General features: G+C 37.1%; 1 protein-coding gene across 3 annotated transcripts in view; it reads right to left on the reverse strand.

Moving 5' to 3' along the window:
• The window catches only part of LOC139141862 (probable U3 small nucleolar RNA-associated protein 11), a 248,198-nt gene extending 234,286 nt beyond the window's left edge, over window positions 1-13,912 (reverse strand). For all 3 annotated transcript variants that reach the window (XR_011554264.1, XM_070711602.1, XM_070711601.1), the window contains exons 1-7: window positions 13,770-13,912; window positions 7,951-8,012; window positions 7,628-7,730; window positions 5,829-5,942; window positions 3,623-3,719; window positions 3,122-3,252; window positions 681-791 (exon numbers count right to left, since the gene is read on the reverse strand). Coding sequence is in view for 2 of the 3 variants with exons in the window: in XM_070711602.1 (XP_070567703.1) it covers window positions 681-791; window positions 3,122-3,252; window positions 3,623-3,719; window positions 5,829-5,942; window positions 7,628-7,730; window positions 7,951-8,012; window positions 13,770-13,829 (678 nt within the window). In the remaining variant the exon portion in view is untranslated. The remainder of the gene's footprint in view (window positions 1-680; window positions 792-3,121; window positions 3,253-3,622; window positions 3,720-5,828; window positions 5,943-7,627; window positions 7,731-7,950; window positions 8,013-13,769) is intronic.
• Between the last annotated feature and the right edge of the window lie 10,577 nt (window positions 13,913-24,489).

Raw genomic sequence — 24,489 nt, forward strand, 5'->3', positions numbered from 1 at the left:
TTGTAAAATACAGGTTGAATGTGAAACTATGCATCAGTTTGGTAAAATTATCAAGTCCAGATCTGATTGGTCATCAAATTTGATAAATATTGGTTTATTGAATCAGATTGTCACTTTATGGAACTCAAAGGCAACTTTTGGTTGCAAAATTTATCGTCAATTTATATGCTGCCAATAATGAAGATATAAATTACAAAAACACTGGAACTGGTTGGAAACATATTGTTCTGGTGTCCCAGCAAGTCACCAGCATCTATGACGTACTAATGTAGGTAGATCATGGCATGGTTGTCATGGGAAAAGCTTATCAATGGAATACATGTTTCTCTGTTGTGCAAGTAAACTTATGATATCAAATGTATGAAAGTCCTTTTTATTAAGGGGCATATTTCTTGATGTGGTACACTTATTGTCTTTTGCGTGTACTTAGTTAATTCACACCTTATAAACCTTTCTTTTCCTTTCAATCTTATATAGGTTGAACAAAATCGCTTTCTGTTTTAATCTCACTGGGAATACACCTCTTTAAAATAATAGGTTGAAAGAAATGAAAGTGAAACCAACATCACAGAATAGAATAGAATTCTGATACTGACTATGGTCACACACTATACACTAGGAATCACTTTTCTCAGGAATCATATCATGATACTGACATGACATTAACCAAAACAACTCACCATCAAGTTCTTTTTCACTTCCATTTTCTGCTCAACAATTTTCAATTCTTTTTCTCTGTCTATCCTACTGGACAGCTCTTTATACCGCTTACTTCTTTCCTTAGCTAAATACTGAAAAAAACAATGAAAAATACACAAGTTTAAAGCCCAATAGCTGTGAATTTTATGCATATATTTTCATGATTTTATTTTCAAATCAAAGTTGGTTTGTGTAAATGTGCTAACTGAATGACGAGTATAGAAGTATTACTGCTCTCTGATTTGGACCATGCCTACACGTTCTAACAGGTCAAATAATAAATGGGTGCTGCACTCATAAAATGGCACCCCCACAGAAGAGTACAAAAAATGCAGTATTTGTGCACATACATATCGTGATCATCGAAGAAACAAGTATGATGCCGTTGAGTTGAATGTATAACTTAAGATAGCTGATATTTTGTTGTTGTATTCTTTATTTTCTCTGTCAAGTGATTAGTTTTTGAAAATAGCGGGTAATCTAAAATCATATTAAAACTTTTGTATATACATGCCACTTTCAACACTTATGACAGTGTTATACACTTTTTCAGTCTTTAATATATCTTATTCAAAGAAAATTCTTTTAAAAACTGAGGATATTTTGAGATTGGTTTATTACACATTCACAGCTATTGTGGCCTAAATGACAATCCTGAACAACATTGCCAAATTCAATGTATCAATCAAACAATGGACTGGGTATCTCACGTCAGTAATAATTGTCACATGTTATTAGTATCTTGGCCAACTTGATATCACACTGGTGAATCTATTTTTGTAGTTGTGTTATTTCACATAGCTGACAATCGTCTACTTTTGTAATATAGAGTACATTTACATGACAAAGAGCTAAATCAGAACAAGGCAAATAAACTACAGTATGATACATATATCAGTTTAAAGTCTGTATTCATTTCTTTGGAATCATGTTACACTGGAAACTTTATCTAACCTCTCCATTCTGAGATAAAGTTTCTCTCCTAACTAGATTCATGTCTCACTTTACTTAAAGGTATACAGTCACCTGTAATCTAAATATGCCCATGGTCAAAGGGGCGTTCCTTGGTATTCAAAATGCCCATGTGAGGGCGCTGTGTTTAAAAAGTGGCCATCCGCTTAAAATCTGTGATTGGTTAGATTTTCTCTTTCCATGGTAACTGTTGCAAAATTCGAACAGGTGACAGTATACCTTTAAGTTATGTTGAAATAGCGACTTGAATCTGTTGTCATTGATCATGGGCAATTTTGCATTTCACTTTATGTCCCATTATGAACTGTTTTACAAAATGATTTTGATGACCCAGAGATGACCTCACATCATGGTATTTTTGGTGTCACATAATATCTAAAATTCAAAATTTTGTTGCAAGAGAAAATGACCTTTTGCTAGAAGATAAGAAACATTGGAAGGTCAGCATGAAATTCACCAAATAAGCTTTACTGTTACTGAGGTCAACTTGCTGATTAACTCAAACAAAAATACCAGGATGTAACTTCATGGTCTGGGGTAAAACAAACTTGTTCACTAAAGAATCAAGGCAGAAGTGAAATTCACTTTTAAGAGCCAGCAGCTGCTACTGTTGATAATTTTCTACTGTCTTTGTTTTGAACGACAATCGAAATTTCTTGTTCTCCTCCCCAAAGAATGTTGCAACACCAACTATTTCCTGTGCAGTTTGTCAACATTGTATCTATATGTGTAAAATACATGTACACTATTACTCTTGTTATTTGAATTCTAGTTTTGACACGGAGTTGACAAGCTCAGCACCATGTGTCTCAACATGCGTAGGGAGTAAAACAAGAAACTGTAGCTGATATTACAAACAAAACTTGTGAAAAAATCATCAAAACTTAGAGCTACCGACCCTTTAAATTGTGCTTTAACCCTTTCACCCCCACTTCCCTGTATACAGGTCCAACTTTACCATAGAAAACAATGGATTTGGGACAAACCATGGTGGTGAAAGGATTAAACCTCTCACCACAACTAGTTTGGCTCAAACCCATTCTATCAATGGTAAATGGAGTATTTCATCAAGCATGGCATCAAAAGGGGGATAGTCCCCCTTTGACAGAATATTTGAGGGGATTCCACCTCCTTTGTGTGTTCTATTTATATCCATGAGGTGTGACTGACATAATTTCATGTTGCACTCCCCCCTCCCCTTGACAAATTGCTAAGGGTGCCATCATGTCAACAGAGGGTGAATCACCCTGTCTAGATGAAACACTGCAATGGATCTGTTTGCAAGGAATTAGGGTGAATATGTTGAAAAGGGAAATGGGAAAAGAAGAATTATCACCACCTCAACTTTACTTCTTGGTTGCTTTTCAATGGAAATAACTAATAAAATTATTTACACACAGTTTACGATTAGGAACAGGAAGAACTGCAGAAGAGTAAAGAAATAACAAACCTCTAGTGAGTCTTCATCGATGTCTCCCTGTATCCTTGCTTTCTGTAATGTCTCTATTGTGGGACGATTATGCCTCCTTGATAGTAATTCTGGATGTGTGTTCAGGCGCTTGGCTAGATTAAATTTCTTGGCTAGGGAAAACAAGTATGCATGGATTAGACAGAATGTTCTGATGGACAATACATTGGACAAAACTTATCAAATCTTATTTGGGGGAATGAATGAAAGTTTGTACTTGCTCAGTGTGTTTGGTTGAATTGTATTATAAGTGGTTTGGGGATCAGTGAGTTACACAGCAAACAGACCAATACTACAGTGATAACATCATTTCAAGAATCTTTATTCAACAGTCACAATGCTTCATCTAATCCTTAACAATGTATTCCTTTTTTAACATTTTTATCATAATTTTTTCCTTGCCAGTGCTTGAGAATCCAAAGAGACATACAAACAAACAGATCATGAGTTCATATGGCAAGTTAGTACAATCAAGATGATTACCTTCTCTGTCACTGTCAACAAAAAATGTGTGTTTGTTCTTTGGTTTCTCTTCACTTTCCTCAAGTAGGTGAAGGTTTGCTTTGAGCTTTTCTATTTTCTGCAAAGACAAAGAATTAAAAAACACTGTATGCATATTGCATCATTGCATGTGACGGTAGTATTGTCAACCAGACAACTGTGTACATGTATACAAACTTGGAAGGAAAGTGATATTTTATTGATATATATTTTGATGTGGTGTTTGTTATTCTTGTCTGTGGGGATCTACCAGTGCTGGGCAATGTTGCAAGCAGTTTCATCAATTTTGTCCAAGTGAATCAACTATATAAAGGATCAGATACTGTATTTACACAGATCAGTATCAACTGACACTGATCAATCAATGCAGGTATGGTCAAATCCATTTTTAGAAGTCTCAAAGGCCAGTATACATGTAATTGTATTTCTTTTCCTGCCAGGTCTGTTACTGGAAATGTTGCTATCTGCAAGGTCAGCAGAAGTATTGAGCCAAAACATACGAATATTTACATATACTTGGCATGTATCATGTCATAGTCAGTAAAAATCATGTTTACAGTATCTGTCTGTTTGGGGGGCCTTTAAATGTTCATATCTTTGTTGTAATGCAATATATAAGACATATTTAAGCAATAACCCCCGCCGCAGGAGGGTATACACGAGATTTTGGTACAATGCGCGACATATAGCACGAGCCGATAGGCGAGTGCTATATGGAGCGAATTGTACCAAAATCGAGTGTATACCCGACTGCGAAGGGGGTTATTGCTATTATATTATATCAACTTGTGTGTCTTTGTCGTCTTGGTCCGGCATTTTCGTCAGTTTCAGCCCAAAATGCAGAAAACTGACGTCTGAGAGATCGAACGTCGGAAAATCATCGCCCGAGACCGAGCATTTTTTAAAGTTTGGATTACGTTGACAACACACGAACACAATATCCTACGATAACATTCGCATTACGTTCATCAAAATTTCATTAATATTTACATGCAACACGAACTGCTTCAGACACAGAAATGGGTCAAGAGTTCAAAGCAAAAGAAAAAGTAACAATTTTTTTTCGTAAATTTACATAAAAACAATAGCGCTGGCTTTTTTTTTTGGCGTAGTACACTAAAAATAGATTTGTCTCATTCACTGTCAGTCCGGTGTGCGCCAACCGTCGTCGTAACATTCAGACAGAGGAGGTGGTGCAGTGGGGTTACAGGTTCTATTTTGGATGGATATTTTGGATGGATAATTTGTGCCAGAAAACGTGCAGTTTTGAAATAATCCAGACATGGATTACGGCGACTGTATGAACAGTTGTAATATGCGAGCAGAGTGTGTTGCCCGATTCAGCGAGAGCTGGACGCTGACACAGCGATTTTCGTCGCAGTCGCCAGAATGATCACATTGTTATTTTGAACTTCTTCAAGTTCTTGGGCTACATCGTTAGAACACCCTGGTCTGTTACAGCCCAAACTCTAGAATATCTGACGTACCGTTACAGTGAGGAAGTTTCAATTTATTTGTGTATGAACGAATACTAGTAGTAGTTTCGTTTTAAAAAAGCGGTATGACCGTATGTCGCGTCTCGACTCCTGCTGAATCGATCAAGCAAACTACACAGTGCGCTGTTACCTATACAATTTTGTACATCATCATACCAAAATAAATGTGTTGCTTCGGAGATTTCTTTCATCATAGACCGCTTATTTTCACCAAGAGGTGAGTTACAGAACCATACTTTATCTCTGTATCGAAATTCAAACTCGGTCTTTGAAACAAAGCGGACTGTTTCGGATTAAGTTCAGAGCCACATCGTTCAAATGCACCGACCGGGCAATTTTCAAAAATGCTGGTTTAGGGGCCCGTTTTACCACCGCTATCAGTGCTAAAACAATATTTTAGCATCGCTCTCGTCCAATCAGAATGGCGCATGGTAGCATGATATAATATATTATGCCTTATTGGTTTTAACCAACTTGATGTAATGGTGACAGGAGAACTTGGCACAATATGGATTAAGCCTACTCCTAGTTCAGTTTTATCATTGAATTCCTGATGTCTTAATCGGTCTGCTTGACTGGTGAAATTGCAAATTGACTGGCCTGGGCAACAACATTAGTGGTCTTACACCTCAAACTGGACGATTTGCAAACCACAGATAAATCTCATCATACAGGTGTCTCAACAATTATACCTTTGATTCCAGTACTTTCTTGTAAGTCACGTATCTCAAATCTTGAGACTGCATCAGTTTCTTCTGTTCATCTGTAAGAACCTCTTCCTTGTGTTTAGCATGATGAACGCCGTCCTGGAATATCAAACAAAAATAATATTTTCAATCAAGATTAGATAATAAGATATACAATGATAAAATACTTGCCATTTGGTAACATGTGTGCACACTGATATCCTGTTCCTTTGCATGAGCAGTTTTGTCAGTTTTGCGTTTCACTTATGTGAGCAGTCAGAGCATTTAGCATCATACAACATGCTGAATGAACAACTAGAAGTACCTTCAGCTTTGCTCACAGACTGAACAGATAAAGAAGGTTTGTATCTCCAAGTTTCACCATTTCACACATGATTCTGTAATGCTGACCCTCAAAGAATAATCAAATAGGCAAAAACTTTGCATAGTAAACATGACAAGGAGACATATAACATGAAAAAATTTGCCCAGTGATTTCTTCTGATATCAAGCTGTTACAAATGATGAACTATTGTACACCAATTAGCTTTCACTATTTGAATAAAATACAGTGTACTGGTAGATAAGCCGACAGGATGTGTTTGGTTTTATTACATTTATATCTGTGAAATGAATAAACCTGAAGTCACCACCATTTGTAACTAACTGTGATCACAAATTGACAACAGTCATCTGCACTGGATATCCTGCATAAAATTTTGACAGAATTCATGGTGGTTTGGGAAATGATCCCAGCATAGACAACGCATTGTTTTTGTTTCTTGCTTTCTCCATACCTTTTCTATGGTATTATGGTACACTACACTCTTAGGAAAATTCTACCCAATAAATTGAGTGCATTCATCTCTGTGATGCACTGGACACATATTGCCCTTTTAATGAGAACAACGATGAAACACTCAACACAATGCCATGAAATCACTGCTAATACCAGCCTCTATCCAAAATCATTGCCTATAAGCCAAAAAGCATTTTGACAAACCACAACTTTCGATGTATAGTACATCAGGGTATTCTTGTCAGTCATATTACACACAAACACATACACACATACATAGAAAAACCTGTCTCAACTGAACACCAAAGGGACTAAGAAAACTTCGGTTTACAGAGGTGTTTGGTTTATAGAGGTTCCTTAAACATATGGCATTCTATGTAGATGGGACTAGAAAAGATGTTCAGTGTAGACAGCTTTCCATTTTAGACAGGCCGGGTTCAGTTTAGACATGTTTCACTGTATATATCATTTGAATGCTGTGTATCATTGTATTTCCACTGCTCACTTTATCCCAATGCACTATGCGATGTGATAAAAATAATGCCGATTTTTTGAACTACTGCCACAATATATACAGGCTACTTTTGTTCCTCCACAGGGTAACACTTTGTTCGGACTGATATATGTCTGCATATCTACAACAAGTTACAAATAGAAATATGTTTAAATTTGAAAATGGTAGTAAATTGGTACAATTCACCATTGAAGGTTAATCTTTTGCAAGGTAGTATAGGTGCAGATATTTCTTTATCTCTCAATCAGACCATTATAGTGAATCACCATAAGTTTTGGTTTTGCAAGTGAAGTTCTATTCTAGCAAAATTACAAGATTTTTTACACTGTTAAAGACTGATAGTGAAAACACTGAGAAGGTATTTCATTTTCTTTTGAGAGAAAGAGATAAACATTGTACAACTTTATCATTTTAACCTCCAATACAACAAGAAAGCAGCAAATAAACATGACAAAATTATTGTCTGATAACAGAACAACAGGTTGAGCTTACCACAAGTTTTGAATTCACCATATTATAATAAAATTCTTCAGGGTTTTTATCCAGAGCTTTTTTCTTCAAGGCCTTTAAATAATCATCTTTTCTGTGAAAGTTTCTATAAAACAAAAATAACCAATGCTTAAAGCCACGACACAATAATTGAAATATTTATTGGTAAACAGTGTTCTGAATCTCTAAAATAGGAGAACATTCAAAAAAGTTCATGTTGTATTCATAGCATCACTGTTAACATACTAGGACACTTATTGACATACAGTGGCAAAAGACACTTTCGATTTACATTCATTGCAAAGAATCCCAAAATGAGACCATACCTTGCCCTGAGCTTGTAGTCTTTTTTCTTCTCCAAGAGACCTAGGTGCCTTCTGCTGGACAGCTAGAATATAGCAAATGATAACTATATTAATATGACTTAATACATATTACAATATAGTATGGAAGACGTACAATCTCAGTTATACACCTGCCTTTGAGATCCCTATCAAAGTTGTTTGGGGAAAATATACCTGTGAAATGATATAAATGGTGTATTTGTGTAGAATCAGAAGAACCCTGCAAATGTATTTTGCAATTTGCAATTTGATGCCCTTTGCTTTTCTGGAAAGTCATCCATTTACAGTTTCTTTGCTCCCTCAGGCCGAGTTGTAGGAGAATATTACGAATGCTATCTTTCCTTCTCAAAAAAAATCATTTTTGGACGTTACACTTTTTAAATTTTTCATTTTGTCCTCTGTTAGTTTCTTCTTCTCACTCCATTCAAATAATTTAGTTTGTAAAGACAGTGATTGTGCATATTATGTGCTGTGCTGTGCTTGTTGTCATCTGCAGCCTACACAGTACTAGTCTAGACAAGCAAAACAATCATTTTAACAATATATTTTTTTTATTAATAACGACTTCCACAGCTGAAGCCATTTATGGAAGACTGTTAGAGGAAATACAGATAAGGCCAAAGTAATTAAATTCTTTGTTTTGCGTCCCCACCCGCCTAGGTTTTTAAGGTTTCCATGAAAAACACACAGTGTATTTGAATACGAAATTTTAGGACATGACCGCTTAGCTTTTCTGAACGAAAATTTTGTTACAGTTTGTTATTTGCTGCAATCAAATTACATTGTGTTAATTTTCTTGTGTGTGTTTTTCAGCCGCTTAGACGCGTACCTTTTCCCATTTAGAGTGGCGCAAAACAAAGAATTTAATTACTTTGGCCTAAACAGTTAAAACACAGAGACATACAAATTTTGACAAACACTGAGAAAACAAAGTTTTAAAATATTTATAAACCCATCTTAAGTTATAGAAAAAGGTTCTATGCCATTGTAGTCATTTATAAGCATTGAAATTCAATTGTCTTGGAATTCTACAAAAAAAGAGAGTCGCAAACACCATATACCCTTTTTTAGGGTCTAGGAATAACCAGACATTAGAGCAAGAAACAGGTAGCTGACCTCACAATAGGTGGTTTTCAGAATGACGTCAATTTCCATTGAAAAGTTCTGACGTGCGCGCAGGCAGCTTCATGACCCCAAACTTTTTCAAAAATAAAGGCAGCAAGACAGAGTATGGGGGAAAAAAATATTGGAAACGGTTACCAGATAAATTTTTCACAATTTGTGAGAGTTTCAATGAATTGCTTGCAGTAATTCCGAAGCGATCGGCTAATGAATTCCGACACGGCTCCCAAGAAGCCAGTCAGAGCGGCCGTCTCTGCGTGGCACCGGGTTTCCCGATCAGGCCCCTGACATGCCTTGCGGAAAACCAATCGCCGCATCGCTTTTTTAGACCGTACCATTTTGAAATAACACTAATGTAAGGGTAGATATAAGCTCCATTTTGAGGGGTTTTACACAAAAATCGGCTGAGAATTTTGGAAATGGGGATAAAACGTTTACTTTGTTTGAGTATTTTTTAACCAAAAACGATAAATATTTAATCATCAAAGGCTTGATCATGAAAATTGATCATCTTAGACTCTATATCACATGATATTTGTATGATTAAGTGCATGCAACCGATGCGGAGAGCCCAATTTCAAAGTGGTACAGGCCCAGTCTGAGTCGCTGGATCCGCCATTATTTATAGTATACAAGGCATTCCCACGGCCCCCAGGCGCCGCTACGGAGTTCAGAGAAACTCACAGCATCAAGTTTTCAAGTTTTCGAGGTAAGAATCTCTCTGTACTGAATGAAATCCTGTCAAAACGTTAACTTATACTTATCGCTGATTGTTAAAAGGTCTCTAGTGCAAAATTTATACAGAAAATGGCGTGAATTTACGTAAATTTCGGTGATAAACAATTGAACACACTGAGTCCGAGGCCGCTGACTGATGTTCTGTCACTTATTTTCCATTCAATTTTTTACGTATTGATGAAGAAAAACCAGCCATCTATATTTAATGAGTAATAAATATAAAATTTAGAGTAGATTTGTCACTAATATTGACATCTTAGGTTGTTCATGTTCTTGAGATGTCGAAATTGTAATTAATCGTAGAGGGCGTTTTCGCCCGTGCTCTGATAGGTAAAAAATAAAAACAAAAGTAGTTTCCTCTTGCCCCGTTCAGTTTTTATGAGCAGTGAGCTGAGTAACTTTAACAAAAAAGATTTTACACAAGACATCTGTAATGAACAAATTCTTTTACTGATTTATTTTATAAAACCAATAGTAAAAAGGTGGTTGTTTTAAATGTAATACACAAATGATGTGTTACAAACACTGAACTGACTTTTTTCATTTCTTGCAGTCTTAGCAGCTGTATGTTGAGACCATGGCAGTTGTGACAAATGGTGACATTACCACTGTGTTGTTCAGTGTAAGAAGGACAAGAGTTTCTCTGTACAAAGGTGTTTCAAAGCAACTAAGCCAAAACTACCCCTGCCTTAAAGAAGGTGGAGCAACAGATGCCACCTTGTATGCCGGGGGCAAAACTGTGTATGATTAATAAAAAAAATAAAGGTCAGGCCAAAAAAAAAATATGTGCTGTTCCGATTACCCGACCTACCCCAATTTTATCCCCCCGACCCTAGACTTTTTAGAGCTTCGTAAACCCGGAAGTTAAAATAATGATATGAAAAACCGTGAAACGCATGAAACTAATTTTAGTTCGATTTTGATACTTTTTGAACTACTTCGAAACAATACCACGCATAAATTTCCGTACGCTGAATTTGCATATGAAAGCCTCTCAGCCAGTCGAGAGTTACGTTCACAAAAGTTCATTGCCCTTGCCCGATAAGGTTTCTGTGTCACATCATCTCTGTACGATTTAGAAAAGGAGACAAACTGAAGTTTTTGTGCATCATATGAATGTCCATAACACTCTGAAAATAATTCTGATAGCAAAATTGACACGAAAAATTGGACTTTACTGTCACAGAAACGTGTTCAGTGCAGACTGCACAAGCATTGAAGCAAGCTGTGGTGTCAATGGGCCCGGTTTTTGAATTCAGTGAACAGACACTGACTCATGTTTCGGGGCAAATAAATCCTAAAATTAACTGTCGGTGACAACCAACCTTTCTGTTTGTTATTTTCCCCATTCTAAAATGACTGAAAAAAAGTAACTGGAGCAAATCTGACATCGAGAAAAACTCGACTCCGCATTCAATTCAAAACAAGGGATCTGACCCTCTAAGTTGTTCGTTTTACCTCTACTGAGTCTGCGCACAAGACTACAAGACCAGCTAGGTCACTAGAAAAATACAGCTCATTGGTTTGCAAAGGGCAATGTTGATCCAAACTTACAGTAGTGAGGGATGATATACGCACAGTAAAAACGTGACAAACAAGCACATTATTTTTTTCAGAAGCTACAAAACATTTTTTTGTAACTACAATAGATTTTTTCTTCCTTTATGTAGTGCAGACAGTTCAGTGAAAAATGAAAAAATCCCTTGAAGGTACAGTGGGAATGGCTGGCTGTTGTTAATTTTGATGTTTGAATGTACATTTAGCCCTATGAAAGCAGACTTACAGAATATGTGCTAACAAACAGACAGAATATTTAAGCATGAGGGAATATGCTACATTTTTTAGGGATATTAAAGCTTATGAATATTAATGAGCCGTCCGCCACTCTTGGAAGCCCTATACCGGTACATTCACAACAGTGATACCCAAATTTGCTGACTTTTGAAAAAATCTTATAGAGGATGGTGTTTGGAGCCAGCAGCTTGGATTGTGTAAGCAAGTGATTTATGGCTTGTAGTATGTATATCACAAGTGACATCACTGCAACATTAAAACTTACATATAAGATGTCATTAAATGTTTCAGTTAAATCCCCCCAAAATTTTAAAATCCCCCTCAAAAATTCCAGTAGAGGGGGACCAATCCTCCCTGGTATAGTATCCTAGATGAAACACTGCATTGATGACAGTAAATATTGTGTTTTGTCAGCTCTTACAAGTCAGACTTACCTGTGGATAAACAGTTAACTTTCCTGTCAAAGAATTGTAATTCAGCCATATCAATTTCCGTGGCAGTCTAATAAACCACACATTTCAATTCTACTGATGAATATTTTATTTTAATAAATTGGTATTCACTTTGAGTGCGTTTCATGAGGAAATTGTTCACTGGTAGTTTGTTTGAACGCGGACAAAATGCACATTGAGAAATAAAAAAAAATCGAAAAAAAATTTCCCTACCTACCTACCCTATTTTTGAAAACCATGTAATCGGAACAGCACAATTTTTTTTTTTTGGCCTTATTGTAAGTAAATCAACGAGAGATCATTGTCGGGATTCATAATTTGTTAAGTGTTGCGCTGGTTTCCATGGCAATATTTTATTTCACAAAGGGCAGCTCAACATGAACAAGCCTTGAAGTACATCAGTGGATACACTTTTTATCATCATTAATGGTAGAAATACTCATTTTTCTGATTGACATTTTTGGTATAAATACCAAAATTCAAATACATGTATATGCAAATTTTGAAAAATTATTTATGCAAATCAATTATGATTTCATTTTAGTTCTGAGTTGAGGACAAAACTTCTGATGAATGAAGTATAGGGTGTATAGACTCTGTACTCTGAAATTCATTGAAATTGGTTGAGAAATGACAAAGACAAATATACTTTCACCGCTTTCATTTATTGTGATTATGCAAATAAGTAATTATAAATATATTTCCATGGAAACTGTGGCATAATTTTCTAATAAATGGTAATACCGTACTCGTCCAAGTATATTCATTGTCATGAAGACTTGTTATACTGAAAATTTCATCAAAATTGGTCAAGAAATAGAAAAGATATGACACTTTTATTGCTTTTGAAAACAAAATGTTCTATAAAATTGGTGCCATGACCTTAACCACATGCCTATGGGATTTAATTAAAAAGATTTTTCTAATTTAAATACAAAATTTAATAGTTTAAAATTCTGTAACTTGAGTTTGGTTGCTTCAATTTTCACCAGGTGAAAAACATTGTTCTTCTCTCACTGAGATCTATCCATAGGCATCAAAAAAATTATACTGGTGGTAATAGAAAAAAATCCCCTGAAAACCCTACTAACAAAACACGTAAAAAGCTTTTCTGAAGTCTGCACAGTGATTTGAAGGTTTTCTGTTCACTTCCTGGCTTTTTGAGCCATTATAATTATTGTCAATAGCTCACTTGTCCGTCATTTTTACGTGAGCAAAAATTGTAGTTCAATCAACGTTATTTCTGAGGTAGTTTGTCTGTCTATCATCGATAGTACTTGTAAGTTGTAAACAGTCCTGAAAGACTGCTCAATTAATACATAGACCCAGGAGAAAAAATGCCCTTTTAGCATGGTATGCATGCCGTATACCATGGTGGAGTACATATGTACTAGTATAGTGGGGAATGTCACAGCAGGAGAACTGCAGAGTGTGTGATCAGGCAAGCAGCAGTTTCTTCTTAAAAACAAATCGAGGGTATGGAAATGTTAGATTTAAAATGACTACACAGCTGCTTGGCCCTCAGTACTTGCATGTCACGCACTATGATTGCGACTAAACAAAACCAAACACTAAGACATCGCAATCACACGCCAGCTGACGAACATACGAGCCTCACAATGCCTCCGTCCGGCGCGGCGTCTCCGTGAACATGCTGAAGAGCAGTTGAGAGTCGAGCTTTTTCATCATTCTTACCTGTCCACGTTCCCTGTGAGTCTTCTGGCCCGACTTCGCTGCTTTCTTCAGTGAAGACATGTCTTTTTGTTGACTAATTGAAGGATGTGAGGAAAGACTGACAAAATATTGTATCCACCACCACAACGTGTTCTATATGTTGACCTATGACCTACCATGAATCTGGTAACTCAACCGCTGGCGGCGCTGTACTCAACGCTGCAAAACTTAGCCACTTCCTTGTCTGTGGCTGGCTGCAGTAATCTAGTTCATTCTCTCAGCACCGAGAATTTAGTTACCCAGCTTGTTTATGTTTATGTTATCTGCTTGTAAAATCAAAGAAAAATAATTTTTGCTTCGTTTACCATTACAAGTGGTAAATGTTTTGCCGTCTATGCTTCTCCGCAGTTTTCGAAGCTTACGATCGCACGAGTTTACTTTTGTTTTTATTTCAGGCTCAGTATTCACTGTTCGTGTCCCCCTAATTAATTTTTTGATTTCTATATCAATTCTGTCAGGTTCATTCTGATTTCTATTTAAGTATGTTCAAATGTAGCTTTCATTTATGAAAATTATAGGAAAATTCACTGCGCTATGTTGAGTTACAGTCTTTGTTATCCTTTAAAGTTGTACGTAGAATTTGCCTCTGTGGCAGATATTCAGGTGCGCTCAGATTTTAACGTTTCCCTAGGTTGCTGCTTGTGTGTACTTATGTTGAAGGTTGTTGAATAACTCAAGGTTTCATCATCTTAGTTTGTAAAAATTGAAAATTGGCGATGAATATTTACGGTTTCTGAAATTTCAAATAAGCCTAATCGGTAAATTATTAGCCACAAGTGTTTCTCTATTCAACGAATATGCTTCATGACCCCGGATTTATACTCTTAGATATAAAATAGAAAAAGGTTACAGTTTGCTTGGGGAAATTTCTGGCATTAACTTTGAAAGCTTCCAGTTTCGCATCTTTGCTTGCCAGGGCCTCTTGTCCGGGTAGCTCGATGCTTCCCGAAAACAGAGTAACGGACCCGTGCGAGCGGACGATGCCAGTTTCGAGGCGGAACAGTAATTTAATCACAAGAAGGGGCTGGTTGCTGTTAATCTGCTATAGAAGACATATGTATAGTAATTGAATGATAACAACGCCTATAATTTGAAGGATGAACTAGCATTTTGCACCCATCATCATTAAATTGTGCTATTGTGACTTTATTTACAACACACGGTCTCAGTCGGTCTGTATCACCTAACAACATTGCTAATCTGGTTGTCCTTTTAAATGATAGAGAACCAATACGTTAGGTCATACATATCTGAGTAACCGTTGGGGAGGATCATAATTTTTAAGCAGAGGGAAGGGTCACTTATTCCTGGCCAGCATCTTCTGAATGCCCCCCCCTCCCCCTGGTAATTTACGATCAGTCCCTAATTCCCAGTTATCAATTTTATAGAGGCTAAAATCGTATGCTGTATATCAGTAAAGTAAATGAAGTGAGTAATCCAAGAAATGACATGCTTACATGAGTCGGACAAACTGATATTTAAAGGCCGACCGAGGATATAAAAGGGGACCCTTCTACGCGGGGTGCATTTCTGACACACAATTCCTTTCTTGCTGTCCACAGAGTTGTTGAAGACTGGTAACATGTATCAAGCGTCGACGGAGTTTTTGGATTGAAACATTCGCACCACTCAGCTGAAGCTTGGTGAAAAATTAAGAGTATGATTTATTATACGAGTCTTATAAAGTAAATACAACGAACTTGCGTAGAGTTTAAATTCTGTGTCTTGAGTTGAATTAAAACCAAAACCAGATTTGAACTTGGGATAATCAATACATTTTCTTCAAAAGGTTTAAAAGTCAATATAGTCTCACAGGTATCGTTTGTTTACAGCTCCTATGATGTTATTTTAACAACACAAACTACATTCAATTCTATTGGCACCTTTGTGGCTTTCATCCACTATTTAGTCCACTCTTTTAGAATGCATCATGGTTATATATCTAAAATTGCAAACAGTATCGACCAATTCGAAGACATAATCCTTTATACTTTATCATACAAACAGTGCTTTACTAGTAATAACATTAATCCCAGTATTATTGTTAGCAATAAACCCCTTCCTGATATCCAATGTATTCACTGCTTGCCCCCCTGACTTCATGGCGTCTCTGTTATCTTGAAGTAATTTGACTGCCTTTTGTTGTAGACAATAGTGGGGGACTTTAAATTGGCATAGGTTCAGTGTTCACACATGTCAAAACATAAAATGTGTAGACGTATGTTTGATAGCCAGTTTAAAAGTTGTGACTGGGCCAGTGAAGGACGGGTGTGATTTAGTTTTCTATATATCACCAAATGACAATATTTCAACATGATATTTTTCAAATGTTAAGCATCGGGAGGGAGACTCCCCTCCTGCCCCCTCCTCATTTTCACGTTCAGAGACCACATGTAAACAAGCAGTCGAAGACTGTACCAGACATATGTATCTGGTAATTTGATAATATATAATTTTGAAATTATAGCACAAGAATCTGATATAAATATAAGCTTCACACTTGCACATCCTTATTGCCAGATTGATACACCTGTACATGCATGCAAGCTCTTTAAAGTGTCATTTTGGGTCCGTTTGGGGCGATTTGGTCCCGTTTGGATATGTCTTGCAAAGTTTGGGTCGGTTTAGCCCTGTCCAACTTTCGAAGAAACCCCATTTCCTGCGGCCCACCCTAATAATAGATAGGTTTGGCTACACGTTTTACGTGAACGCGTAGAATCCACGTTGGCGTACACGTTTACAAATAACGTGAAATAGCTGTCTTCACGTAAATAAGCGACGCCGTCTCCGTGTACGTGCAGAACGAACGCACAAGTAGATGACCATCATCGCAGAAATTCGTGGCGCTACGCGTTCACGATCACGTAAAACATGTAGCCAAACCTGTCTAATATTCGACTACATGTTTCCGTTCCCATGAGAATTCGTAATACTACCCGAGTATCAAAAATGTACGAAAAGAGCTGAGAATTGTAACTGCAAAAATATTGGCAACTGCTGTTATACAGGAATATATTGTCTGTTTATTTGTCATATTTAATAGCTGTAGACCTCTGGTAGCTACATATATCTACATTTGTGTATTTCTAATGATTTTTATATACGTTTCATTTGTAGCTTACTTGTTTTTATGTTGCTTGGAGTTTACTTTAATTAGTACATTTGCTGATTTGGTTGCAAACAGTTGTCTTCAATCGCCAGAAATCTGTTTTTCTGGATGCCTACAGATTGAAATAATTTTTGTTCAAAACAAAATCTGAAATCTAAAAACAACAACTACTGTACATTGTATGCTTTATCTTTCTTTCACGAGTTATTCATAAAATTTTAGTTCAAAAAAGATGTAAATAAAATTAGATATAATATAGAAATAACGGGCGACGCGCTGACCATTAACGTTTATTTGTGGGCAAGGGCGAGAGGAAAGCCAAAAATTAACGGGCGAGGCTTGCCGAGCCCGTTAATTTGGCTTTCCTCGAGCCCGCGCCCACAAGTAAACGTTAATGGTCAGAGCGGAGTCTGTTATTTCCATTATATTATCAGCGAACCCAAGAAAACCGTCAAAATTTCCGAAAATTTCAGGAACGAACGACAACTGGGCCCCAGAAACTGAGCAATACGCGACGCACTGTCACGCGCGCTGTAAAATATTGGCAAATCCGGAGATGTTTTCAGAAAAAAGTATCTCAACTTGACCTACAAGTGCTCTGTTTTATTTTATGATTGATTATGATTTGTGTTTGAGCTGTAAAGTTACGATACTTTGAGTTGTTAATCTTATTATTCATATTCACGGGCATGTAAACGAACCATTACTGTGTATTTGTGGTCAGTCACGTGGTTCAGCTCGACCAATCAAAATGCGACTGGCAGGGTATGGTAATATATTAACTATTCTTCTTCCATGCACAGGTGTGAAAATGCATCTAATTTAAGTTTACCGTTAAATTATTTTTACCCCTTACTATCAAATGTCGTACCATTGAAGACCGAATAAACACCTCAATATAAGCATGATATCATGGTTGAATAGCCACCCAGGTGATCAAGGTACGATGTTTGTTTACACAATACCATAATTTAGAGATCCCTATCTTGACGCTTTATTGGCGTACTGCTGCCGGAAAAAATAAGCGTGACTTACAGATCGATATATGGCTTACGTCACCTATTGTTGTTTTCAAGGGTTTGACAATTGACAATTGGGGAGACGAAAATATTTGGCGGTGAGAGAGCACAGGGAGCTTTTAGAATGGTGGAATATTCTTTGCGGGGGAACTGTGACCGGAAAACACTTGTTATCTTTGTTAGGTTATTTTGAACAGCTTATCAGAAGTTTCATGGATTAGGAGTTATGAAACATTTTAAAATTTAGACATCCTTATTTTGTATCTACTTCCGACGTTCATACATAAACTGATAATACATCATTCATATACCATGCAACGAAAATGGAAATGACGCCCTTCATAAAATTTCTGTCGTTACCTTTTATTTGTTAACTGTGAATACGCAACAATACGGAAACCGTTCGAATTGGGATCAGTCTTGAAGCACATCGCCATAGTAAATAATGTGAGACATCCCTCCTGCAAAGTGGTACAGTTGCAATTTGTTTGGAAGCGAGGAGGCAGGTCTGTCACCAAGTTTTCACTAGTTTACACATATGGTTCAACTCGCTCCCCTCCGGTCAACGCCGTGAGAGGGGTATTAAGCCCCCTTTACTCGTGCACTGAAGCACAGAACTGGTAAGGCCCTAAAATATGAAGATGAGCTTGTGTTCCCGGACAAATGGTTAAATGTTACAAATTTTCATTTTCTTAAGTATTGTTGAAAAGCAGGAAGTCATTTACACCTTGTAATTACGCCAAGACGTAGTGTCGATTAAATTTTAGCACTGAGCATATACAGTGATAAGGCCAGAAAGAATAATTAAATTGTTTCTCTGGTAAGCCAACATCAAATTATATTTTTGTGATATTGCGCCAAATATATACTTCCACATTCCAGTTATTGTAGTGCTTTCAGGGCATCTTTGTTTTGCAATTTTTACACTATTTTTCCTTCTTGGGGCATGTGCATGTGGAAATGCTCAGAATTTGATGTGTATGTGTAATGCCTCTATTATTGTGGACAGTGTGTACAATCTAGACTCCACGTCATCAGGAACAATGTAACTAGTGCGAGACTTTGCTGGTTCGTAAAAATTAAAAAAGCATTTCACTCGCTGCCGCACCTTTGAAGTTTTGCCAAAAACATGCGGGGAACAATATGTTTTTCCTCTGGCCTAAGCCCTGATCAGACAAACCTGTACCTTCCACTGTTACACAAACTTATAAGCTTACACATACCTATAGTTAGCAATGTCCGGAAGACTTCTGATTGTTTTAGCGTTCCTCTCCGATATCCCAGCCGTTTCTGAATGAGGGTCAAAAGTTCAAATCTACATACTGTTCGTATTATGACTAAACATTTCGTAAGTTCAGCCAGTACTTCAGAATCACCTACACGGAACTCTTCGCACGCAATGCAACCATTTGACATTGCATATCTGATTGAAAATCACACAGGATATTAGCCTAAGGTGACCTAAGGGTACATAACTGATGCCATATCACGAGATGACGATTACTCATGAATTCATAGTATTAAACTTAATATTTCAATATCGATTGGAAAACACATGATGTAGGCACATGATGTAGGCACATGTTCTGCAGAAAAATAATGACATCCATCAAATCGTTCGAATATTACACTCTTACATACTCGGATGCAAATATTTGATCTTCACCCTGACCTGATATCTTTTGTACTTTTTAGTCCACATGCGGGCGGAGCGTACCTGGGCCTTTGTTATTGTTTCCTTTTATGTTTTCATTTTATTTTTTATTACCTTATTTCGGACTTGAAACCTGTCCGTATACATTACAGATAGGAAAAGTGCACAAGTATATTGATCACATGGTAACAAATTGATGTTCTTCAAAACATTCCATACATCTTGACTTAGAATAAGAAAATTGTCTTTGTCCAGCGTTTTCGCAAATCAGATGTCAAGTAAATAGTAACATGCACCTTTCGTATAATGATATTGTCACATGTTGATAGTCGTTTCATTAAACCACCGTCCCTCCACCCACGGGGGACGGTGATTAAACCATACATTTGCTTCCCAAGTAGCGTATCGAAACCATCAGTCCTATTCCTGACAAACATTGAACTGTCACTACTACGCCTGTCATAAACCAACAGTATGCGGGCTGCATTGTTGTAACCAACTTTTAGCTTTTTCAGGGTACTGCTATTGTAGCTGACCACTGATTACCACCGTACAATTGATAACAATAAGCTTTAAATAGCTTGCATTTTACATTCATTGAGAGCAAGGAAAATCGTCTCAAAAGCATGTTAGCAGAGATATAGAAATATTTTTTTGGCGTTCAATATCAACGTTATCATTGAAGATATTTGTCATAAGATAACAGAAATGTTTCTTTTTTTCAACAAACCCACGATTAACTCCATTGAGATAAACTGAAGGAATGCTATCCATCTTATGTCTTTCGGAAATCACATAAAAACATCGTGTTTTTTCCTACATGGATGTCGCCATATTTGCTAGAGATATGAACCAATTCTGAGTTCCCCTCTCAGACGGTCTTGTCAAGCACATACCATCTGCATACATAAGATGATTTGCAAAAATACCACCAATATTACAACCACTGCCAGAAGTAATCTACAACTCAAATCATCAACATGTACACTGTAACATCTTGGGGAAAGACTCCGCCCTGCTTTAACGCGGTTAATGACGGTAACTTTTGATAAACAACAACTCCATTGAATATAAATACTCTGGGATCTGTACCATGAAAACCGGTATCTAACAAAGCAAATCGGTAAATTACAATTGATCAACTCCTCGAACAATTTCAAAGAGTTAATACGGTCGAAAGCTTTAGAGCATCCATGAACGTACAGGTGCCGCCAATGGGTAAATTTCATCAATTTCGCAAAATCATCACAAAACATGTTTTGAAGGCTGATATACCAATTTTACTGATTTTTGACCTTGATCCAAAATTTGGAGGGGAAAGTAGAGCTGTTCATTATTGCCCTCCCACTGAAATACATGGAAAATATGCCCTCCACTGAACTTTGATGCCCACTGCCCTCCAGTATCTATGGTCAGCCCGCTCCCCACTCCCCGTAACAATTAATGCTCCCAACTGCCCTCTCCCCACTACTGAAATTCCCCATTGCCAACTTCATACCCACTAGACTTCCCAGATCAACACAAAACCGTGGAAGCAGCTAGCAGGAACATTACCTCCCTCTAAGGTAGGCTCTTAATCTCCCCTCAAGTTCTATTGGCAACCATGGTTTTCCCCTCCCTCCACGCATTCTCCGGTACCCACACTGTCAAAAATTTTCTATTTTGTCCCCGCCCACTGAAAATAATGAAATTTCTTCCCCATCCACGGTAAATATCGATTTTCCCCCGCCTGCTGATTAGTTTTGAAATTTGCCCGCCCGCTGAAAAACTGCTCACGAACACCTTTTTACACGAACAGCTCAGTTGGCGGCACCTGAACGTAGTAATTACAATGCTACTATAGTTTCTATAAATGGGTAACTACTTCATTTCAGACAAACATATACAATGCAGTTGAATAGCGACCTTTGAAGCCGAATTGATAAGGTGAAGATTCCAGAAAAGGTTCGATCTTGTTCAAAATGGCACTCCAAAGCCTTTGAGGCAATTGAAGACAACGCAATATAGGATCATGATAGTTATTTTTATCACGAATATTTTTGTTCTTGTCCTGAACAGAGTCAGGCCCTGCTGATTTTCCTGGTTGCAGTAATTTGTTAAATGCACTATGAACATCATTAGGTGAAACAAAACCTGTGCAAACTAAATCACCACTGTCAATCTTATCCAACACTAAGTCCCTGTCTCTTGTTGTGTGGACCACATTGAAAAGGTCACGCACTGAAATTGTTCATCCACATTTCCGCAATGTTTTCATCAACACTGCAGCCATCTAGGGTATTAAGCTTTGGTGGCGGCTTTACATTCATTCTATGAATCGACTGCCAAAATTTATTGTTGTTACCGCCATACAAATTTCCGCAGTCGCATCACCTTTGATTTGTTCCTCATTGCACCCACAACTTCTCAAAACATCAGGTGCAGCCAAGGTTCCCAGACACTTTGCACCAAAACCACTTCGCACCATACTACCTAGACTTGGTTCAAGTCGGTGAATTTCTGAAAACAATCATCTGTAATAGTTTCTCTTGTGTATCTCCTATTTCATACAAACCTATTTGGAATTTGGCTGGCCAGGTTTTCCTAGCGATTGAACGCGTTACCTTTGAGTCTGCGCAGTAGTGAGTTAGTTTCTGCCGGATTGATTCCGGGAGAAACTCCCCTGTATAGCGTTCACCCTACTAAGGGACTGGTCAGTTTCTTCGGCCTAGGGGGGGGGGCGGTGGATTCATGGGGGGTCACCCTGTTTTTTACTTTGGTGGTAGGGGGGGGGTGGGGTCACCATGTTTTTTGAAATGCCCAATAGGGGGGTTCAGTGTGTTTTTTAATTTCGACATGGCTCATACTTGCGAAAATGCATTGTGCCAGCCACAAATTTCATCATTCAGTTGCATTTTCGGCGCGCCCTTCGGGCGCATAACTTTAATATATAAGATATATATATATATATATATATATATATATATATATATATATATAATATATATATATATATATTATATATATATATATATATATATATATATATATATATATATATATATATATATATATATATATATATATATATATATATATATATATATATAGCTGACATACTTGGATGTTTAAAACTTTTCGGCGCGCCCTTCGGACGCATTTCTTTAAAATATCAAACAATATTTTTCAGCATGCCCTTCAGCTGCGTGACTTTCATATATCAGATATGTATATATATCAGAGATATCTGGATGTTTAATATTTTTCGGCGCGCCCTTCGGGTGCAGTAAATTAATATATCAGAGATATTATGTCAGATATATCTTGATGTCTGTAAATTGAAAGTCTGTTTTGCAAAGTGTATTGATCATTATGAAATCTGCAGTTCATATGAAAAGCATGACAAGTTCCTGATACTTTTCTGTTTCCTCTATGAGAATTCAGTGTTAGAAAGCAACATGCACTAATATTTCACAATCACATTTTCTTACAACAGTTCTGGACATCTGCTTTATGCATAAAAAGAGTGGAGTACATTCACAGCTCATTCAAAATACTGTATTCAAACTTTAGAATTGACACTTTAAGTTCCTATCTTACAACTGACATGACAACAATTTCATTAAAACACAGAATGACTGAATGTTTATATATATATATATATATATATATATATATATATATATATATATATATATATATATATATATATATATATATATATATATATATAATGTATACAATGTGCCCTCCCGGTTATCACCATAATCGCTTTATGGCAACCTCTGAACTTGGGCACAGAGTGTATATATATATATATATATATATATATATATATATATATATATATATATATATATATATATATATATATATATATATATATTATATATATATTATATACTCTAAATTATTCAATTTATATTCCACCTTTTGTTTTACCTTTGTCGCGCGGGGGGGGGGTCACCCTGTTTTCGAAAGCTGGAATAGGCGGGTCAGCCTGTTTTCGAAAGTTGGAATAGGGGGGGGGGGGTCAGCCACTTTTTGACGTCGGCAAAAAATAATCCACCGGCCCCCCCTAGGCCGAAGAAACTGACCAGTCCCTAATCGCGTTTACCCCACTCACGCACGTGTTTCACATGAACACAAATTATCGCGTTCACCCAACCCAAACATTCACAAATCACAGACTTGAACAAAGTCTACATACCACTGCACCTCGTCCCATACCTTTTCGCATGCAGCAAAACCACTTCGCACCTAAACAACCTCGTACCAAAACCTCTTCGCCCAAAAAGTCACATCGCCCAAACCATTTCGCCCCTAAAACAACACCAATTCGCCGCAAACTTATCGCCAACCGATAAAGTTATAACCGACCACTGCTGTCGAAGTTTTCATCGCCTTTCTATCCATCATCCAAGTTCTGAAATATTGAAAGTGTGCACATTTCGAGAAAATGACACTGTGCAATTCCGCGCACGGCACCTGAGTTGTAGCATATAGTAGTTTGCGTTTTTTTCTTTTTACTAATAAACCGTTTATAGTTTCATGCAAGAATAAATGGTTCGTGGCGGCAAAAATGTCCTGACACATCAATGCTTCCAAGTTGCAGGTAAAAAAACAACGTTGTGTCAGCATACATCATGGTATCGTAATTTTAGGACGAGTTCGTAGTATTATGATGGTGTTATACTGGGGAGAAGTGGTTTTAGTACGAATTGGTACTTGGGGCGAAGTGGCGTTGGACGAGGTAGTACATGGGACGAGCTGAGGTGGTTTTGGTACGAAATGGTTTTGGGACGAAGGTGTGTAGGGTGTTTGTGTCCGACGCATGGACGGATCTAGGTCTGACTGGTATTTGGAGGCTCTCTGCCTTGCATAATGAAGACTGATTTGATTAATTTGTGATTTGGGCTG

The sequence above is a fragment of the Ptychodera flava genome, chromosome 10 (genome assembly GCF_041260155.1).
Source record: "Ptychodera flava strain L36383 chromosome 10, AS_Pfla_20210202, whole genome shotgun sequence".
NCBI lineage: Eukaryota > Metazoa > Hemichordata > Enteropneusta > Ptychoderidae > Ptychodera > Ptychodera flava.